A 15,235-nucleotide genomic window follows, 5' to 3' on the forward strand; every position below is an offset into this window, starting at 1 on the left:
TGTGTGTGTGTGTGTGTGTGTGTGTGTGTGTGTGTGTGTGTGTGTATGTGTGTGTGTGTGCGTGTGTGTGTGTATATATGATTGCTCTGGTTATCATAATTAAACATTGTGTTTAAATATAGGACTTTGACAAAAATAATCTGTAGACTTCTAATGTTGCTTCATCATGTAAGTCAAGGTTACATACTCTCATCCTTCTAAGTCTAAAGGGAAAGGAATCATATCACTAAAGAATCATGAACATGTTTTCTCATCACTGAACCTTCTCAATGTATTTTTCATAGTAGAAGCTTAATGCATTTTTACTGAGGAGATGAATGAGTCATAAGCAAAAGCAAACGTTTACATGCTGTGGTGGTTTGAATAGGAATGGCCCCCATAGACTTGTGTGTTTGAATGCTTGGCCCATAGGAAGTGGTACTGTTAGTAGGTCTGACCTTGTTGAAATAGGTTCGGTCTTGTTAGAGGAAGTGTATCCCTGTGGAGATGGGCTCTGACGTCATATGTATGTTCATATTACATCTGGTGTGTACAGTCTCCTTCTATTGCCTTCAGAACAAGACGTAGAACTCTCAGCTCCTTCTGCAGCACAATATCTGCCTATGCTCTGTAATGTTTGCCAACATGATGATAATGGGCTAAACCTCTGACTATAACCCAGACCTAATTAAGTGTTACTATAGTCATGTTGCTCCTTCACATAATAAATCCCTAAGGCACATGTCATTCACCCTTAAAGATTCAATCAATATGAGCTCACCTTTTAGCCAAATTTCAAGGTGTAAAATAGATGAATCTTGGAAAACACTATATCCATGTTTCTACGTGCTAACATATTACTTAATATCCTTTGAACACAATCTTCCCATATTAATATTCTACATGTACAAAACTGATAAGAAATATTTTAGCTGGCTTGGAAGCCTATATCTTACTGGAGCAATCCTTTTAAGTATTCTTGCTGAGATTTATTTTATCTCCACTGAATGTCTATTGGAATTGAATATCTAGCCTCCTAATGATAAGCCTTATATGTAAAGTCACTAATTTATTTTCTAACTTTTATTTCCTTAGAAGAACTTCCTATCCATATACTAAACTATCTCTAAATGTTTAATAAGGATACTAGATAGTCATATAGCGGCAAAGAAATATAAGATATTTATTCCACATAATATTGCAGGAAATTGGGCACAGAGCAGTATCAAGCCTTTATACATGTACATCAATCAGAGCTTTCATTATTGAAAAAAGCTGCTTTAACAAGAAGGATCATAGAGATATTTGCTATGCATGCACAACCACCATGCCTGCTTGTGCTATATAAACAGCAAATACAATATTTAACAATGATCTTATCACTTAAGTATTTTCCAATTCCTGGAACTAACCACCACCTACTTAAAAGTAAAAAGAAGAGAATGTCCTCCTGCGTAAACAGCATGGGCTCTTGCTTCATTTATCTTAATAGTCAAGATTTGTTTTATATTAATATCCAAAAATTAAATTTAATTCTCATCCAAACTAGAGATCTTTTAATTCTTATTGGGACCCCCAAATGGAGTCCAATAGCAACTTTTCATATTATAATAGTCACTATTTTTAATATTGTAGTTCTTTTTTACCATTTGAAAATTTACATCATTGGATATGTCTTATTTTATAGATGTTAAAATCTAAATAAAGATATATATATATATATACCAGCACTTGCCTCAAAAATATTTTAATTACACAGATTTATTTACTGTAAGAAGGTTTAATTAAGAACCATTAAATTAAGTTTCAAAGATGACTTTCAAAGTCACGTTTGAAATGATAGTACTAAAATGTCTGAATGTTGAAACTCGGAATTTGGGAAGTTATTCTTTCAATGTGAGAAGCTTGCTGAGAATAAGAGATGGTTATCACTCAAATTAAGTATACCTAGAATTGTAACTATCTAATTGGGAGAAGTTATGACTTTCTAAAATGGTACATTCTTTACAGAAAATGCCATATGGGGTGTTAAATGTTCTGCATTCATACTGCACATCAAATTGAAAATGGGAAGAAATGAAGATAAGGAGAAGAAAGAAATTGGTATTCAAGACAAAAATTAACAAAGCTCTTTCTTTAAAAATGTCCCTTGGATCACAGACCTCCACATGTGAATGGATGCCTAAAAACACTTCTGCTTTCTTCCACTGTGGCCCTTGCTGTCCACTCTGAGCCCACACTTTGGAAATTGTATTTCCCATCTTGATGAGAACCTGGAGAGATAAATAAAGAATTGGCTTTTAAATATTAGGCTTTACACATGTGGGACTTTTAGGTTTTTAATACCTACATGTAGTCCCTGAGAGGGAAATCTGAGACACTTTTTCATTAGATATCTTAGTTTTCTACTGTGACCTCAGAACACTGTGCCCCAGGGAGAATCTTACAAGTTCTATGTGGGGATGTGATAAAAGTGTTCATGAGTATCTATCAATGAAATCCTAGCTAACCAGACACCATTTTATTAAGAATCCAACTCTATGTGGCTTTATGAAAAATGTGGCAGCGGCAGATGATATGTTATATATTAAATAATATATAAATGATTGAAAGGAAAAGTATTAAGTTACCTACTAGAACACTCTTTTGAGAATGACTTGTCTACCTAATTGGTTTCAGCAGGTAGTTATGTCATAATACAAGGCCAGCAGAGCAGCACAGATGAGTTGTTGTGTATGAACACTGCCCACTCTGTATGAGCTCAATGGTCTTGAAGTCAAGAAAGGCCCGTCGCATTTCCTATAGTTTGTACTTTACTGTCCCCTAAAGGTACATGAGAATTGGGTTGGTTCATCAGTGGCATCACTGGGAATGAGTGAAAACCTTGAGGGCTATCCTAGCAGGTATCTTTTAGGTCACAGAGTTTGTGACCTTAATGAAGATTACGGGACTCGGACCCATATTCTCTCTCTTTTCTATTCAGGTTATAAAGGTTTTAGTCCATCATAATGTCTTTCCATGATGTGTTGCCTTGCCACAAGCCCTGAAAGCATTGAAGCTAGTCACCAAGCCACAGACTTCAAAGAACAACCCCAACTAAACTTTTCCTCTTTATACATGAACTAAAGTCTTTGTTATAGTGATAGCATAGTAATGTACTCATTGTGAATGAGTACTTGGATTACTCTCATTAGACAATTACTACAATTATTGTGGCTCTGATTTTAATATGATGTAAAATAAGCCATCAAGAGTATAACCGGGTTAACTGGTCAAGCCTAGAGCTAGTATTACAGGAGAGCTGCCAACCATGTCATTTATACATAGCTTCTGGTAGTTCCAATTCATTTCCTTGTGTTTCCATGGCATAGATTTTGTCCACTGATACCAGTGCAAAGCAAATGAAAATCATACCTTCATAATATTGTTTAGGCAGTTTGATGTTATTAAACAAATTCAAGCATATAAGCACATGGATACACTTTTATGATACTGTCCACTAGAAGACTAATCTGCTTTATATTATAATAGTGTTTTCATGGGGTTTCTGGGTGTGTGAATGAATGGGACTTTGTCTGATTCTTATGCCTTCTCTTGGGGTTTTTCTGCTTCTATTGGTCTTTCATGTGAAATTGATGTGATAGTTTTTGTTTTATTCTATTCTATTTTATTGTGTTATACTTATATAAAACTTTATGCACAAATCAATATAAACTTCACCACGAATGTAAAGGTCAGTAACAGAACTATCATTTATGCCTGTTGGCAGAGAGAAAAATCAGTTTTCTGTAATGAACAACAACACTAGGTATATCAACCACAGGACTTATGTTCAGGAATACTACTAAAAAATAATGAACCCCATAGCTTTATGAATGTAAGCTTTTATTTGGGTATGATTTGTTGTTTTATTTTGTTTTTCCTTTTGGGTGATGATGTATTTTGTTTTCTGGGTTTTTGGCATTTTGTTGTTGTATTGGGTTTTTGGTTTGATTTTGAGAATTAAGTTAAGGTTGAGTAGGCGTGAGGAGAGGATCTGGACAAACTTGAGAGAGGGAAAAATATGATTAAAATATAATTAAATTGAAACACTGTTTTATATAATAAAAATAAAATGATCTGATGGTGACAATAAACTGAGGTAGTCTTCCACCATTAAAAAGAAAGAAGACTTATCTATCATAAATAAGGAGAGTCCTACAAAGATAACCTAAATTTTCCATTAAAATATTCCTCACACTAGTATTTTTAAAGTAATATATGTTTACACAGGTTTGAGAGGTAACATATTTTCCTGAAAGTTCTAAAACAAAGCAATCCTAAGTGTTAATGAATCATACTTATTACAAAAAGAAAATTATAACATTAAATAAATTATTGGAAAAGAAGTGGTGTAGCTTGCCATAGCCTGTTTCCTTCTCTTGCGGGAAAAACACACAAGTAGCATAGCTTCATCTTACTGTAAATGCAAACACAGATATTTTAGGAAGACGATTAAAAGGGTAGCCTTCATCTATATATTCCTTTAATCAGGACTGTTTTGAAACTATTCTGTGCACTAGTCATTGTAACTAAGTCGGGTATTTGAGAGTTAATGTTGGGACATGGTTACCTAGAAATACAAAGGGGCAATAAAAATGAGTAAAATAGAATTATAATGCTATAAAACTGAGCTAGATCCATGTATATTCAACAAGTAATCTTAAATACTACTCTCTACCAAAGAACATTCAAAATGAAGGCAGGAGATAGGGTGGACATGGTTTGCTGGAACCTCTCTCAATTTTGGATGTGTATTTTGGTCAGGCAAAAGAAATTAGATACGAATCAGAAGTAGTTGATTCCAGATAGTTCTCTGTGCAAAAGAAGCTTTGAATACTTTGGCAAAAAAAAAAGGATAAAAGAAAGAACATTTTTAAAATTCCTAGAAAATGATTAGGCTTGCCAAAGAGATAGGATTTGGATCCCAGACTGTCTTGTAGCTAAAGTGAGAGAGTCTACATATTCAAGAAATGTTAATTTAATAGACCAACACATTGGAAAAACATAGGATTGTGTTATTTACACTTGTATAAATAGCTAGTATGTTAATCATGCATTTTATATAAATATAAAATAGTAAGTTGAAAAAAAAGATACTTGAGAATGTTTTGACTTAAAACATAAAAGGAAATTAGAAATATAAACAGAATAATTGAGTTAAACAACACTTAGATAGTCATAGTAAATTAGTTGGGCCAAAAAAAATTCTACTGGAATCAAAGGCTACTCAATAAAATTGGGACAGATTAAAATTTTACAAGGCCTTGAGTATGAAGAAAACAAATTTGTTGATATGAAGTAGACAAAACAAACAAGGCCAATAACCATAAACCAGTGGAAGTTAGTGTTATAACATCATATGAGATGAACCCATAGCAAAAAATGCACAGGGCAAAGTCAAACTGCAGGACATTTTTAAAAATTACTCAATTGCATAATTTTAAGATACTGAGGTCCTAGGTGTCTGGGGAAGGGTAAGAAAATGTTCATGTGAAAGGCACTAGCAAAATGAGGGGTGCTTTGTAGTTTGTATTAAAACTTGATACAGTGTGCAATTAAGCAAAAATGGGATCTCTCTAATTAATGGGTTTACTGAATTAACTAAAATCTGTGAAACCTTTACTGAGCTTAATAATTTAAGAGTTATTTTTCTTCTTAAGGAAACAAGTTGAAATGAAATCTTTTGGAAAGTGTAGTATTACCACCATCCCACAGAAGACACCAGATTGGAGCATTGCAAAAGCACACATATAATGTCAACTGCATCATTCTATACTCTCAACACTAATGCTGAAATTAACATGGCATGTTCCAGTGTAAAATGGCATCTCACAAAAGCCACAAATTCTGGACAGGAAATAGCCATACATTGCAGAAAGAGGAAATCATTTTCCAGCCACAAATGTAGTGCTCTGAAACAGCTTTTTCTACATTATCTCATTGTGATTCTAATGATGTTTCCACTTGCTTTAATCACACTACAAACTATTCTGTATGCACGGTCATAGAGGCAGTTCCAATAAACAATATTGACTATACAATACCTGAAGAGAGCCCACTGTAGCTCCATTCATATACGTCCAGAAAACCAATGTACACCTCGGTCCCATGAGCGAGATGACAGGAGTGACAATATCAGCCAGGTCACCAAACTTCCCATTGGAACTGTCAGCATACAGGTACCAACCATCTGTGGTATTTCTGGGGGTGGGGGGAGACCATCATACACAGAAAGAAAAAAATGATAAAAAAATGACATAGTTTGACAATGTCTCTATCTTAATGCTATATGATTATATTTTCTATGAGGATAATGTTTTATGGCATAGTTACATCTGTAACCTTCACCTGGAATACTTCTCTGTTGTGATTCTGAATTAATGGGCCTTTTAATGGTGTCTATTAACACATGAGTATGAATTATTGCAAACATCAAAATGACCAAATGTGAGAAAATGGTTGGTTTTGTTCTAATATAATGATAAAACAAATATTCTGATATACTTGTAGAAATTTATCTTCTGTGCCCTAAATCAGCAAGTACAGTGTAAGGAGGAAGAAATCACAAACACACCAATACAGATACCAAAATTAAGAGTCAAGCCTTTCCCGGAGCAGAACTCACAGTTTGGAAAATCTTTTAGTTCATATTAGTCCCCACCTTATTAATTTAGTTCATTTTCATGTCAACAAATTTTAATAATCTTATAGCTAATTTTAAAATGTATGTTTCCTTTCCTGGACACAAGATCTAATAGAAAAAAATAACTAGAAATGGTAAAAATAAATAAATAACAATGTTCTTTTCACATAAAAGTCAGAGTTTATAATCTTTTATATATACATACATATATTTGTATATACACATACACATACACACACACACACATATAGATAGATAGATAGATAGATAGATAGATAGATAGATAGATAGATAGATAGATAGACTGGTTTTTCAAGACAGGGTTTCTCTGTGTATCTCTGACTATCCTGAACTCACTCTGTAGACCAGGCTGGCCTCAAACTCAAGGAGTTTATGATTTTAAGAAATTTAATAAAGGGATATAAATTACTAAAGAGAGAACAGATTATTGCATAGCTGTTTTAGACATTATCTCAAAAAGCAATTATTCACATTTTTAAGACAAGACTTCCTTAAAAAATATTAATTTTTATTGCCATTTCTTGTCTTAGATAGTTACTTGATACTATAGAGATTAAGCTTACTTCTTATTAAAACCAATTTCATTGTAAGTTTTATCATCCTTTGTTTTAGAAAGAGAGAGCTAACAGGAATAGATGGAAAGAAAGACAGATGCATTCATTCAGCACCACCTAGTTACTGAGTACTCGGTTCTGCTCAACATCCTGTGACTATCCAAGGAGCTGGAAATATAATCGACTGCAAAACATTTGATACGGGTTGGCCTCTGGGCTCATCATTCACAAGGTACTCAATTTTAAGCACACTATTTAACATTTCTGAAGATAGGCTCTGCATTTGTACTTTAAGATACCTCTCTTTGTGGTCTTAATAAGAAATCAATAAGTGGACTATCTCATGGTACTTTGCCAATTTTTGATAAGCATCAAATAGCAGGTATAATTTATGGTTTTATTTCTACTATAAGTTTCTGATAATGAAATCAGCAACCCTGCATTCTGCCTTCCAGGGAATGATAGAGTTTGGATAAGAAATATTTACTTACAGTTAGTTATTGAAGGGGTTCCATCTTTGTTTAGAAGTAGACTTTTGGAGAGGTGAGGGGATCCTGAGGGCTCTACCCCATCAATGGATTGATAGTTTAATGAGCACTGGGAGATGATAGAACATTAATAAATAGGGACCAGCTGGAGAAGGTAAGTAACCAGATGTGCAGGACTAAAAAGTTACATTTTGCTGATGGGCTTTTGTCTCTTGCTTCCTTACCATAGTGAGATGAGCAGCTTTGATCTACCACGACCATGTATGTCCTCCTGATCATGCTCCCCCACCTGGACTGAGATTCATAAAACCATTTTTCTTAACTGTTAATCACAACACAATCTCTTCTTTAAAACTGTTTATCTTATATATCCTACTCTAGTGAATGGAAGCAAACTAACAGAGAAGGTGTGAGTTAAGGTAGTTTTAAGAAGCAAGACTAATATATGAATTTGCCTAAATTCTATCTCAGTGAAAAATATTCCAGGAATTGTACCCTAGCATACCACTAGCGTATCAGCACTATGAAAAAATAAAGCATATATATATATATATATATATATATATATATATATATATATATATATCAAGGTATATAAAAGAAGCAACAAAATAACAAGAAAAAAATACACTATGCTACCGATGTTTATGATTCAGTTGACTGTATATAATTTATTTACCATATGAGCTTTTATTAAAACAACTGTCTGGAATGGTTTAACTTTACAGCAGTTTATGATAAAATATTTTAAATGTTTCTCGAGTTGTCTGTGAAACTTAGTACTACTATTAAGATATGGCCTGAAATGGCCATTCTTCTTCAAGTTATTGCTGCAACCTTAAGTTTAACTCTTGAGATTCTTTTTGGCCTGGTATAATATGCCAGCTAACTGGTTTATCGATTTCCATTGTTGAATCACTCCACCTAGTCTTCACATATCACTTAAAACAATCTTTCGTAAGTGGGACTGGAATTGTTATTATGTCCCTACAGCCATTTTTTTAAAGAAATTAATGGCTTTCAAATGCCAGACTCTTAAATTGTGGAGTATGGCTCCATAGAGATCCACATAATAGAACTGGACTAGGGAATAAAATTTTTCAGAACAGTAAAAGGTTTGTGTATGTGTACTGACTAAGAAATAATGTTAAAAAAAAACATTGTGTTTCTGGCCAGTGTTGCCTGGTATGATGCTGTGGAAGCCTTGAGTCTGAACATACATATGCCCTTTGCTTGTTATAGCAACAGGAATTCTAACACAGACATGAACCACCAAATTTCTTTCTTTATCAACACACACACACACACACACACACACACACACACACACACACACACAAACGGAGCAAGTAAGAGAGAGAAAGGCATTACTTTAAGCTGTAGTTTTCTACCTTGTGTCAACAAATCTCATTTTAAATATAATTCATATTATGTGTAGTGTAGCGTAGTGTAGTGTAGTGTACTGTAGTGTAGTGTAGTATACAACTTTTGTAGTGTAGTGTCCAACTTTAAAAGATTCACGGGCATTAAAAATTTTAATACCATAAAACTTAAATTCTATTAACTCTCACTTCCTATAAGAACCCCATAAACAGGATAGAGAAACCATTCTGTTTTCATAATTGAAGAACTACTGCATTGCAATGGATAATCACACCAAAGTGGAACCAGTAACTATCAGGAAGTGAAGCTGGACAACAGGAAGACAAATAAAACAGAAATTGTCACAGAAAAGTAAAAGAACTGTTTTGATAAACCCAACCATGTGATGTTTTGCTTTATGGAATATTTAAGTGGGGGACATATGAAAGACTTTGGAACTTCTGGCTAAGAAATTCAATGCATGCTCTTATTAAAGCTTAATTGACTGTTCTAGTAGGAGCAAGGAAGTTAGTAATAGTGCAGGAAACAAGGATAGTGGACAGAAAATATGGCGAGACTTGAACAGCTTTAGAGGCAAACATAGGCCTTTACCAGGAATGGAATTAGGAGCCATTTATGTGTTATTTTGGCAGGAATTCGACTGAATTCTTCCCCTATATTTAGAATTTGATGCGTGTTGAATTTAAAGATAAGAAACTAATTTGTTTGAGATAAGAAATATTCGTGAGTAAGCTTAAATATTCAGACAAGGAGAATGCAGACAAGCAAGTAGCTACATTCTTAAAAAGATTGGTTCCACTCAAGAGAAACCTACATTTCTATATCCTGAGATAACAGGAAAATGTTCTTCAGAGTCAGCACCCAGATGTTGATAATGTTGTGGTATAAAGAGGCCAAGTTACATACATCACCACCGGGCAGAATTTGGTGGTACGATTCACTTATAGTTCTGATTTTGAAGGCGAAAACGATAAAATACTGAGGGCATATAGAGAACATCTGAGGCCTGTTCAGCTCCCTGGAGAGAGACTCTGAACACCAACAGATTACAGCTGTGATGATAAGTACCAGCAGAGGACCCAGCACATTAGAGATGTTATGACCAAGGCACATCCTCCAGGAGTCCATGGGTGTGAAATGGACCTAGCCTATACCTAGATGGAAATCTGTGTGATCTAGCAGGTGGCAAAGCTTAATGGATGGGACTGTCCCACATGCAGAATATGGAGCTGTAGGATTTAAAGTTTTCCATGATAGTTGCTGGTTCTACTTCAGTGTGAAGAGGTGATTAACTTTGCAATCCCTTGGTTCTTTTTTTTTTAATGGTAATTTTTCTCTGTTCTATTATTTTTGGAAACTTACAGGAACTGACGAGTTAAGAGAATTTGAACATTTTAAGTTGCAGAGATTTTTAAAGCTCATGAATATTTTAAATTTGGACATTATACTATGCTAAAATTATGAGATCCAAAATAAGATTTGGGTGACAGGAGACAGAAAGTTAAAGCACAATTGATGCCTTCCCTGGTATCTGTGTGTGTGTGTGTGTGTGTGTGTGTGTGTGTGTGTGTGTGTTTGCTTAGTGTCTTAGACTTTCTATTACTGTGACAAACTGCCATGACCCAAAACAACTTGGGGGAGGAAAGGGTTCATTGCATCTTATAGTTCCATATCATAACCAGTCAATGAAGCAAGTCATGGCAGAAACTCAAAGAGGGCAGGAGCTGATACAGAGGCAATAAACGAGTGCTGCTTATTGACTTTCTCCTCCTTACCTGCTGAGCATATTTTCTTAGAGCACCTAGGACCAATAGCCCAGGGTTTGCACAGACTACAGTGAACTGCCCCTGCCATCATCAATTGTTATTCAAAAGAGTTTACCACAGGCTTGTCTACAAGTTAATTTGTGAGAACATTTTCTCAACTGAGATCCCCTCTTCCAAAAATGATTCTAATGCATGTCAAGTTCACATCAACTAGCCAGCACAGGTAGTTTTAGTCTTCAGCTTCACAAGATCCCCAGTGAGTTTCAATAGGCATTATCTAGATTAGGTTGGTCAGTAAGCATACCTATGAGGGATTTTTGGGTTAATTGAAATGAGCAAATCCACTTTGAATGTAGGCAGTACTAGTTCACAGTCTCGGTCCCATACCAAATGAAAACACTAAATAATTTGAATACCAACCCACTTGAATGCATTCAATTCCTGCTGTCTGCTCTTGCTTGTTGAAGGACTGTGGCTAGCTTTAACAGGTGTCTGCTGCCTTAATTTTCCTGCAATGTTGGACTATAACATGGAGTTCTGAGTCTAGTAATCCCTTCCTCAAGTTGCTTTTGTGAGAGTATCTTATTGTAGCAACTGGAAACCAAGACAACATCTAATCTTACACAAGAAAATATTTGAAAACTCTCAAAATCATAAATCATCATTAAACCAACAGAAATAAACAGTTAACCAAAAAGCTAAGGGAACAAATCTTCTCCAAGAAACATGGCATAAAACAGTTGCTTCCTAGGCAGACATCCAGATGTCAAAAGCTTGTAAAATGTCTTTGAGAATTGAAAGTACTAATTAAATGTTTGCTCGGTGTGTGAACTGGGGGAAAGCAAAGCCAGAGGGTGAACTTGTACCCATTTATAGTCTCTTTTCTATTACTCATGAAGCATTTAATAAAGCCATTCCAGGCATGCAAGAAAATAGGCCCCTGCAACTTTGGGTAGCACAAGAGAAGAGATATGTGAGGGCCACTGTAGCAAGGCCACAGAGCCACCTGAGAAAATGGACAAATAACATGTGTAGAATATTCATGCTTCAAAAAGCAGTTCTGTATTCTATTATCAAAAATAGTGAGAATTTATCTTTCAAACTTAAGATGAAAGTATCATAAGATGAATTTGTAAATTTCCTAAACCCTCTTCTTTTAATCTATTGTTTAATTTAATTTGAATCAAAGACATAAAACGTACCATTTTTGTTTAATTCAAAACAAGGGTTTCATCTTCTTGTTGGTACAGTGTATGCTGGTAAAAACTCAGACAGTGTTCCTACCTTTTATGGGAATATTGAATTTCAGTTTTCAATAAAATATATAGAGAAAGTTCAATAACGTTCTGTTTTAGAGGTTAGGGATTTTGCTGTGAAGAGTTAGATGTGGATCTCGTACTCTATGCAGGATATTATCCCAAGTATTTGACTTTCTCTTTTCAGGCAAAAGTAACCATAGAAAATATGTAAATGAGTGGGCAGTATATACTATGTTTCAATAAATACTATTTCCAAGGATAGGCAGTGGGTTAGATGTGGCTACAGGCTGCTTTTTGCTGAATTGCTGATTCCAGCTCCATTATACCAACAGCTGCTATGATAATTGCCTGTGCTTGTAACCTAGACAGAAAACAGGGCATAAACAAATGCCTTCTGGATGTTTCAGAAAACAAAGTCTGAAATGGAGAGCATGGACATAAATAAGGAAATTCCTAGAAAATGGTGAACCGCAGAGGGGATGAGTTATGTCCCTGTCTGAGGTCTTGGCTGACCACCAAATGGAGCCCTAAACAACACTGGAAAGCCACATAAACACTGCAGAGATGTTAGCAGCTGCATATTGTGGAGAGGATGAAATTTACTCTTTAAATCCAGGAATGTTAATCCCTCAAGAGAACAACAGTACATCTTAAACACTCATGAGATACACATAACCTATAGCTGACAATCTTCTCTTTTTAATCGAAAACCATTAGAAAGGCAATGGGATATAAAATGTGACTATTAAGGGCCACAAAAAATGAATAATTATCAGGTAGTCACCACAAGAGAGGCATTATTTTCGACAAAGCAGACAAAAATTCTATGGCACCTACTAAAGAGCCATTCAAAAATTATAGAAAATATTTTTAAGAAACAAAGAAAAAATTGGTGTTACTAAATACAAAGATAATTGTAAGAGAAAAGTATAATTCTAATATAACTAACTAAAAGAAATTCAGGGCCACTTGATTGGTCCTTTTCTCTGGGGCAGACACCTAGCTGGTCTGCTCCCATGGAGACACCATATCCTGAGACATCCTAGAGGAGCCACTGCACTCAGAGCAGCAGGTAAGAACCCCCTCCCACTACCCTATGGACCAGACCTACAGTCGGGAGCCTGGGACGCTCAGGACCCATCAACCACCCAAACCCTGCCCCTCCAGAATACCACTACCCTTCCTCCAGTCCCTTGGTCCTTTTGGCTGGGGCAGACACCTAGCTGGTCTGCTCCTGTGAAGACAACTTATGTCATCCTAGAGGAGTCATTCTACTCAGAGCAGCGAACACCTAGCTGGTCTGCTCTTGGGAAGACACCATAACCTGAGCCATCCTAGAGGAACGACTGCACTCAGAACAGCAAAATTTCAGGATCCTAGAGGCGGTCTGAGTCCCAGAAGTTCTTCCACCCAGAAGCTCAAGATCACAGGATCACAGAGACATCTAGACTCTGAGGAGTTCTGACATAAGCAAGATAACTGGAAAGCCAGGCTCCAGTCAGAGAAAGTGAGTGCACGTAGCACTAGAGTTAACCAGATGGTGAAAGGCAAGCGCAAGAACATAAGCAATAGAAACCAAAGTTACTTGGCATCATCAAAACCCAGTTCTTCCATGATAGCAAGCCCTAGACACCCCATCTCACCGGAAAAGCAGGATTTAAAATTAAAATCACTTCTCATGATGATGATAGAGGATTTTAAGAAAGACATGAATAACTCCCTTAATGAAGTACAGGAGAACACAGGTAAACAGGTAGAAGCCCTTAAAGAGGAAACACAAAAATCCCTTAAAGAATTGCAAGAAAACACAACCAAACAGGTGAAGGAATTAAACAAAGCCATCCAGTGTCTAAAAATGGATGTAGAAACAATAAAGAAATCTCAAAGGGAAACTACCCGGGAGATAGAAAACCTAGGAAAGAGATCACAAGTCATAGACGCAAGCATCACCAACAGAATATAAGAGATAAAAGAGAGACTCTCATGTGCAGAAGATACCATGGAAAACATTGACACAACTGTCAAAGAAAATGCAAAATGCAAAAAGCTACTAACCCAAAGCATCCAGGAAATCCAGGACACAACGAGAAGACCAAACCTAAGGATAATAGGCATAGATGAGAGTGAAGATTCCCAACTTAAAGGGCTAGTAAATATCTTCAACAAAATTATAGAGGAAGACTTTCCTGACCTAAAAAAAGAGACGTCCATGAACATACAAGAAGCCTACAGAACACCAAATAGACTAGACCAGAAAAGAAATTCCTCCCATCACATAATAATCAAAACATCAAATGCAGAAAACAAAGAAAAAATACTAAAAGCAGTCAGGGAAAAAGGTCAAGTAACATATAAAGTCAGACCTATAAGAATTACACTAGACTTCTCACCAGAGACTATAAAGGCCAGAAGATCCTGGACTGATATCATACAGACACTAAGAGAACACAAGTGCCAGCCCAGAAAAACTCTCAATCACTATGGAGAAACAAAGATATTCCATGACAAAACCAAATTTGCACAATATCTTCCCACAAATCCTGCACTTTAAAGGATAATAGAAGGAAAACTCCAACACAAGGAGGGAAACTACAACCTAGAAAAAGCAAGGAAGTAATCTCCAACAACTCCAAAAGAAGATGGCTACACAAACATAATTCCACCTCTAATAACAAAAATAACAGGAAACAACAATCATTTTCCTTGATATCTCAACATCAGTGGACTCAATTCTCCAATAAAAAGACGTAGACTATTCGATTAGATACATAAACAGGACCCAGAATTTTGCTGCATATAGGAAATGCACCTCAGTGACAATGATAGACACTACCTCAGAGTAAAAGGATGGAAAACAATTTTCCAAGCAAATAGTTCTAAGAAACAAGCTGGAGTAGCCATCCTAATATCAAATAAAATCAACTTTCAACCAAAAGTAATAAAAAAAAGATAAGGAAGGACACTTCATAGTCATCAAAAGAAAAATCTACCAAGATGAACTCTCAATTCTGAACATCTATGCTCCAAATGCAAAGGTACCCACATACATAAAAGAAACTTTAGTAAAGAAGTTCAGATATTAGAAATTATAAAAATTGAA

At 35.5% G+C, this 15,235-nt stretch overlaps 1 protein-coding gene across 1 annotated transcript in view; it reads right to left on the reverse strand.

The window, feature by feature from the left end:
- Positions 1–15,235, reverse strand: part of Malrd1 (MAM and LDL receptor class A domain containing 1) — a 639,509-nt gene that overhangs the window by 374,340 nt on the left and 249,934 nt on the right. Inside the window, exons 21-22 of the mRNA XM_028764924.1 lie at positions 6,066–6,222; positions 2,142–2,252 (exon numbers count right to left, since the gene is read on the reverse strand). Coding sequence (XP_028620757.1) covers positions 2,142–2,252; positions 6,066–6,222 — 268 coding nt within the window. The remainder of the gene's footprint in view (positions 1–2,141; positions 2,253–6,065; positions 6,223–15,235) is intronic.

Source organism: Grammomys surdaster, unplaced genomic scaffold, assembly GCF_004785775.1.
Source record: "Grammomys surdaster isolate TR1022 unplaced genomic scaffold, NIH_TR_1.0 146, whole genome shotgun sequence".
Classification (NCBI taxonomy): Eukaryota; Metazoa; Chordata; class Mammalia; order Rodentia; family Muridae; genus Grammomys; species Grammomys surdaster.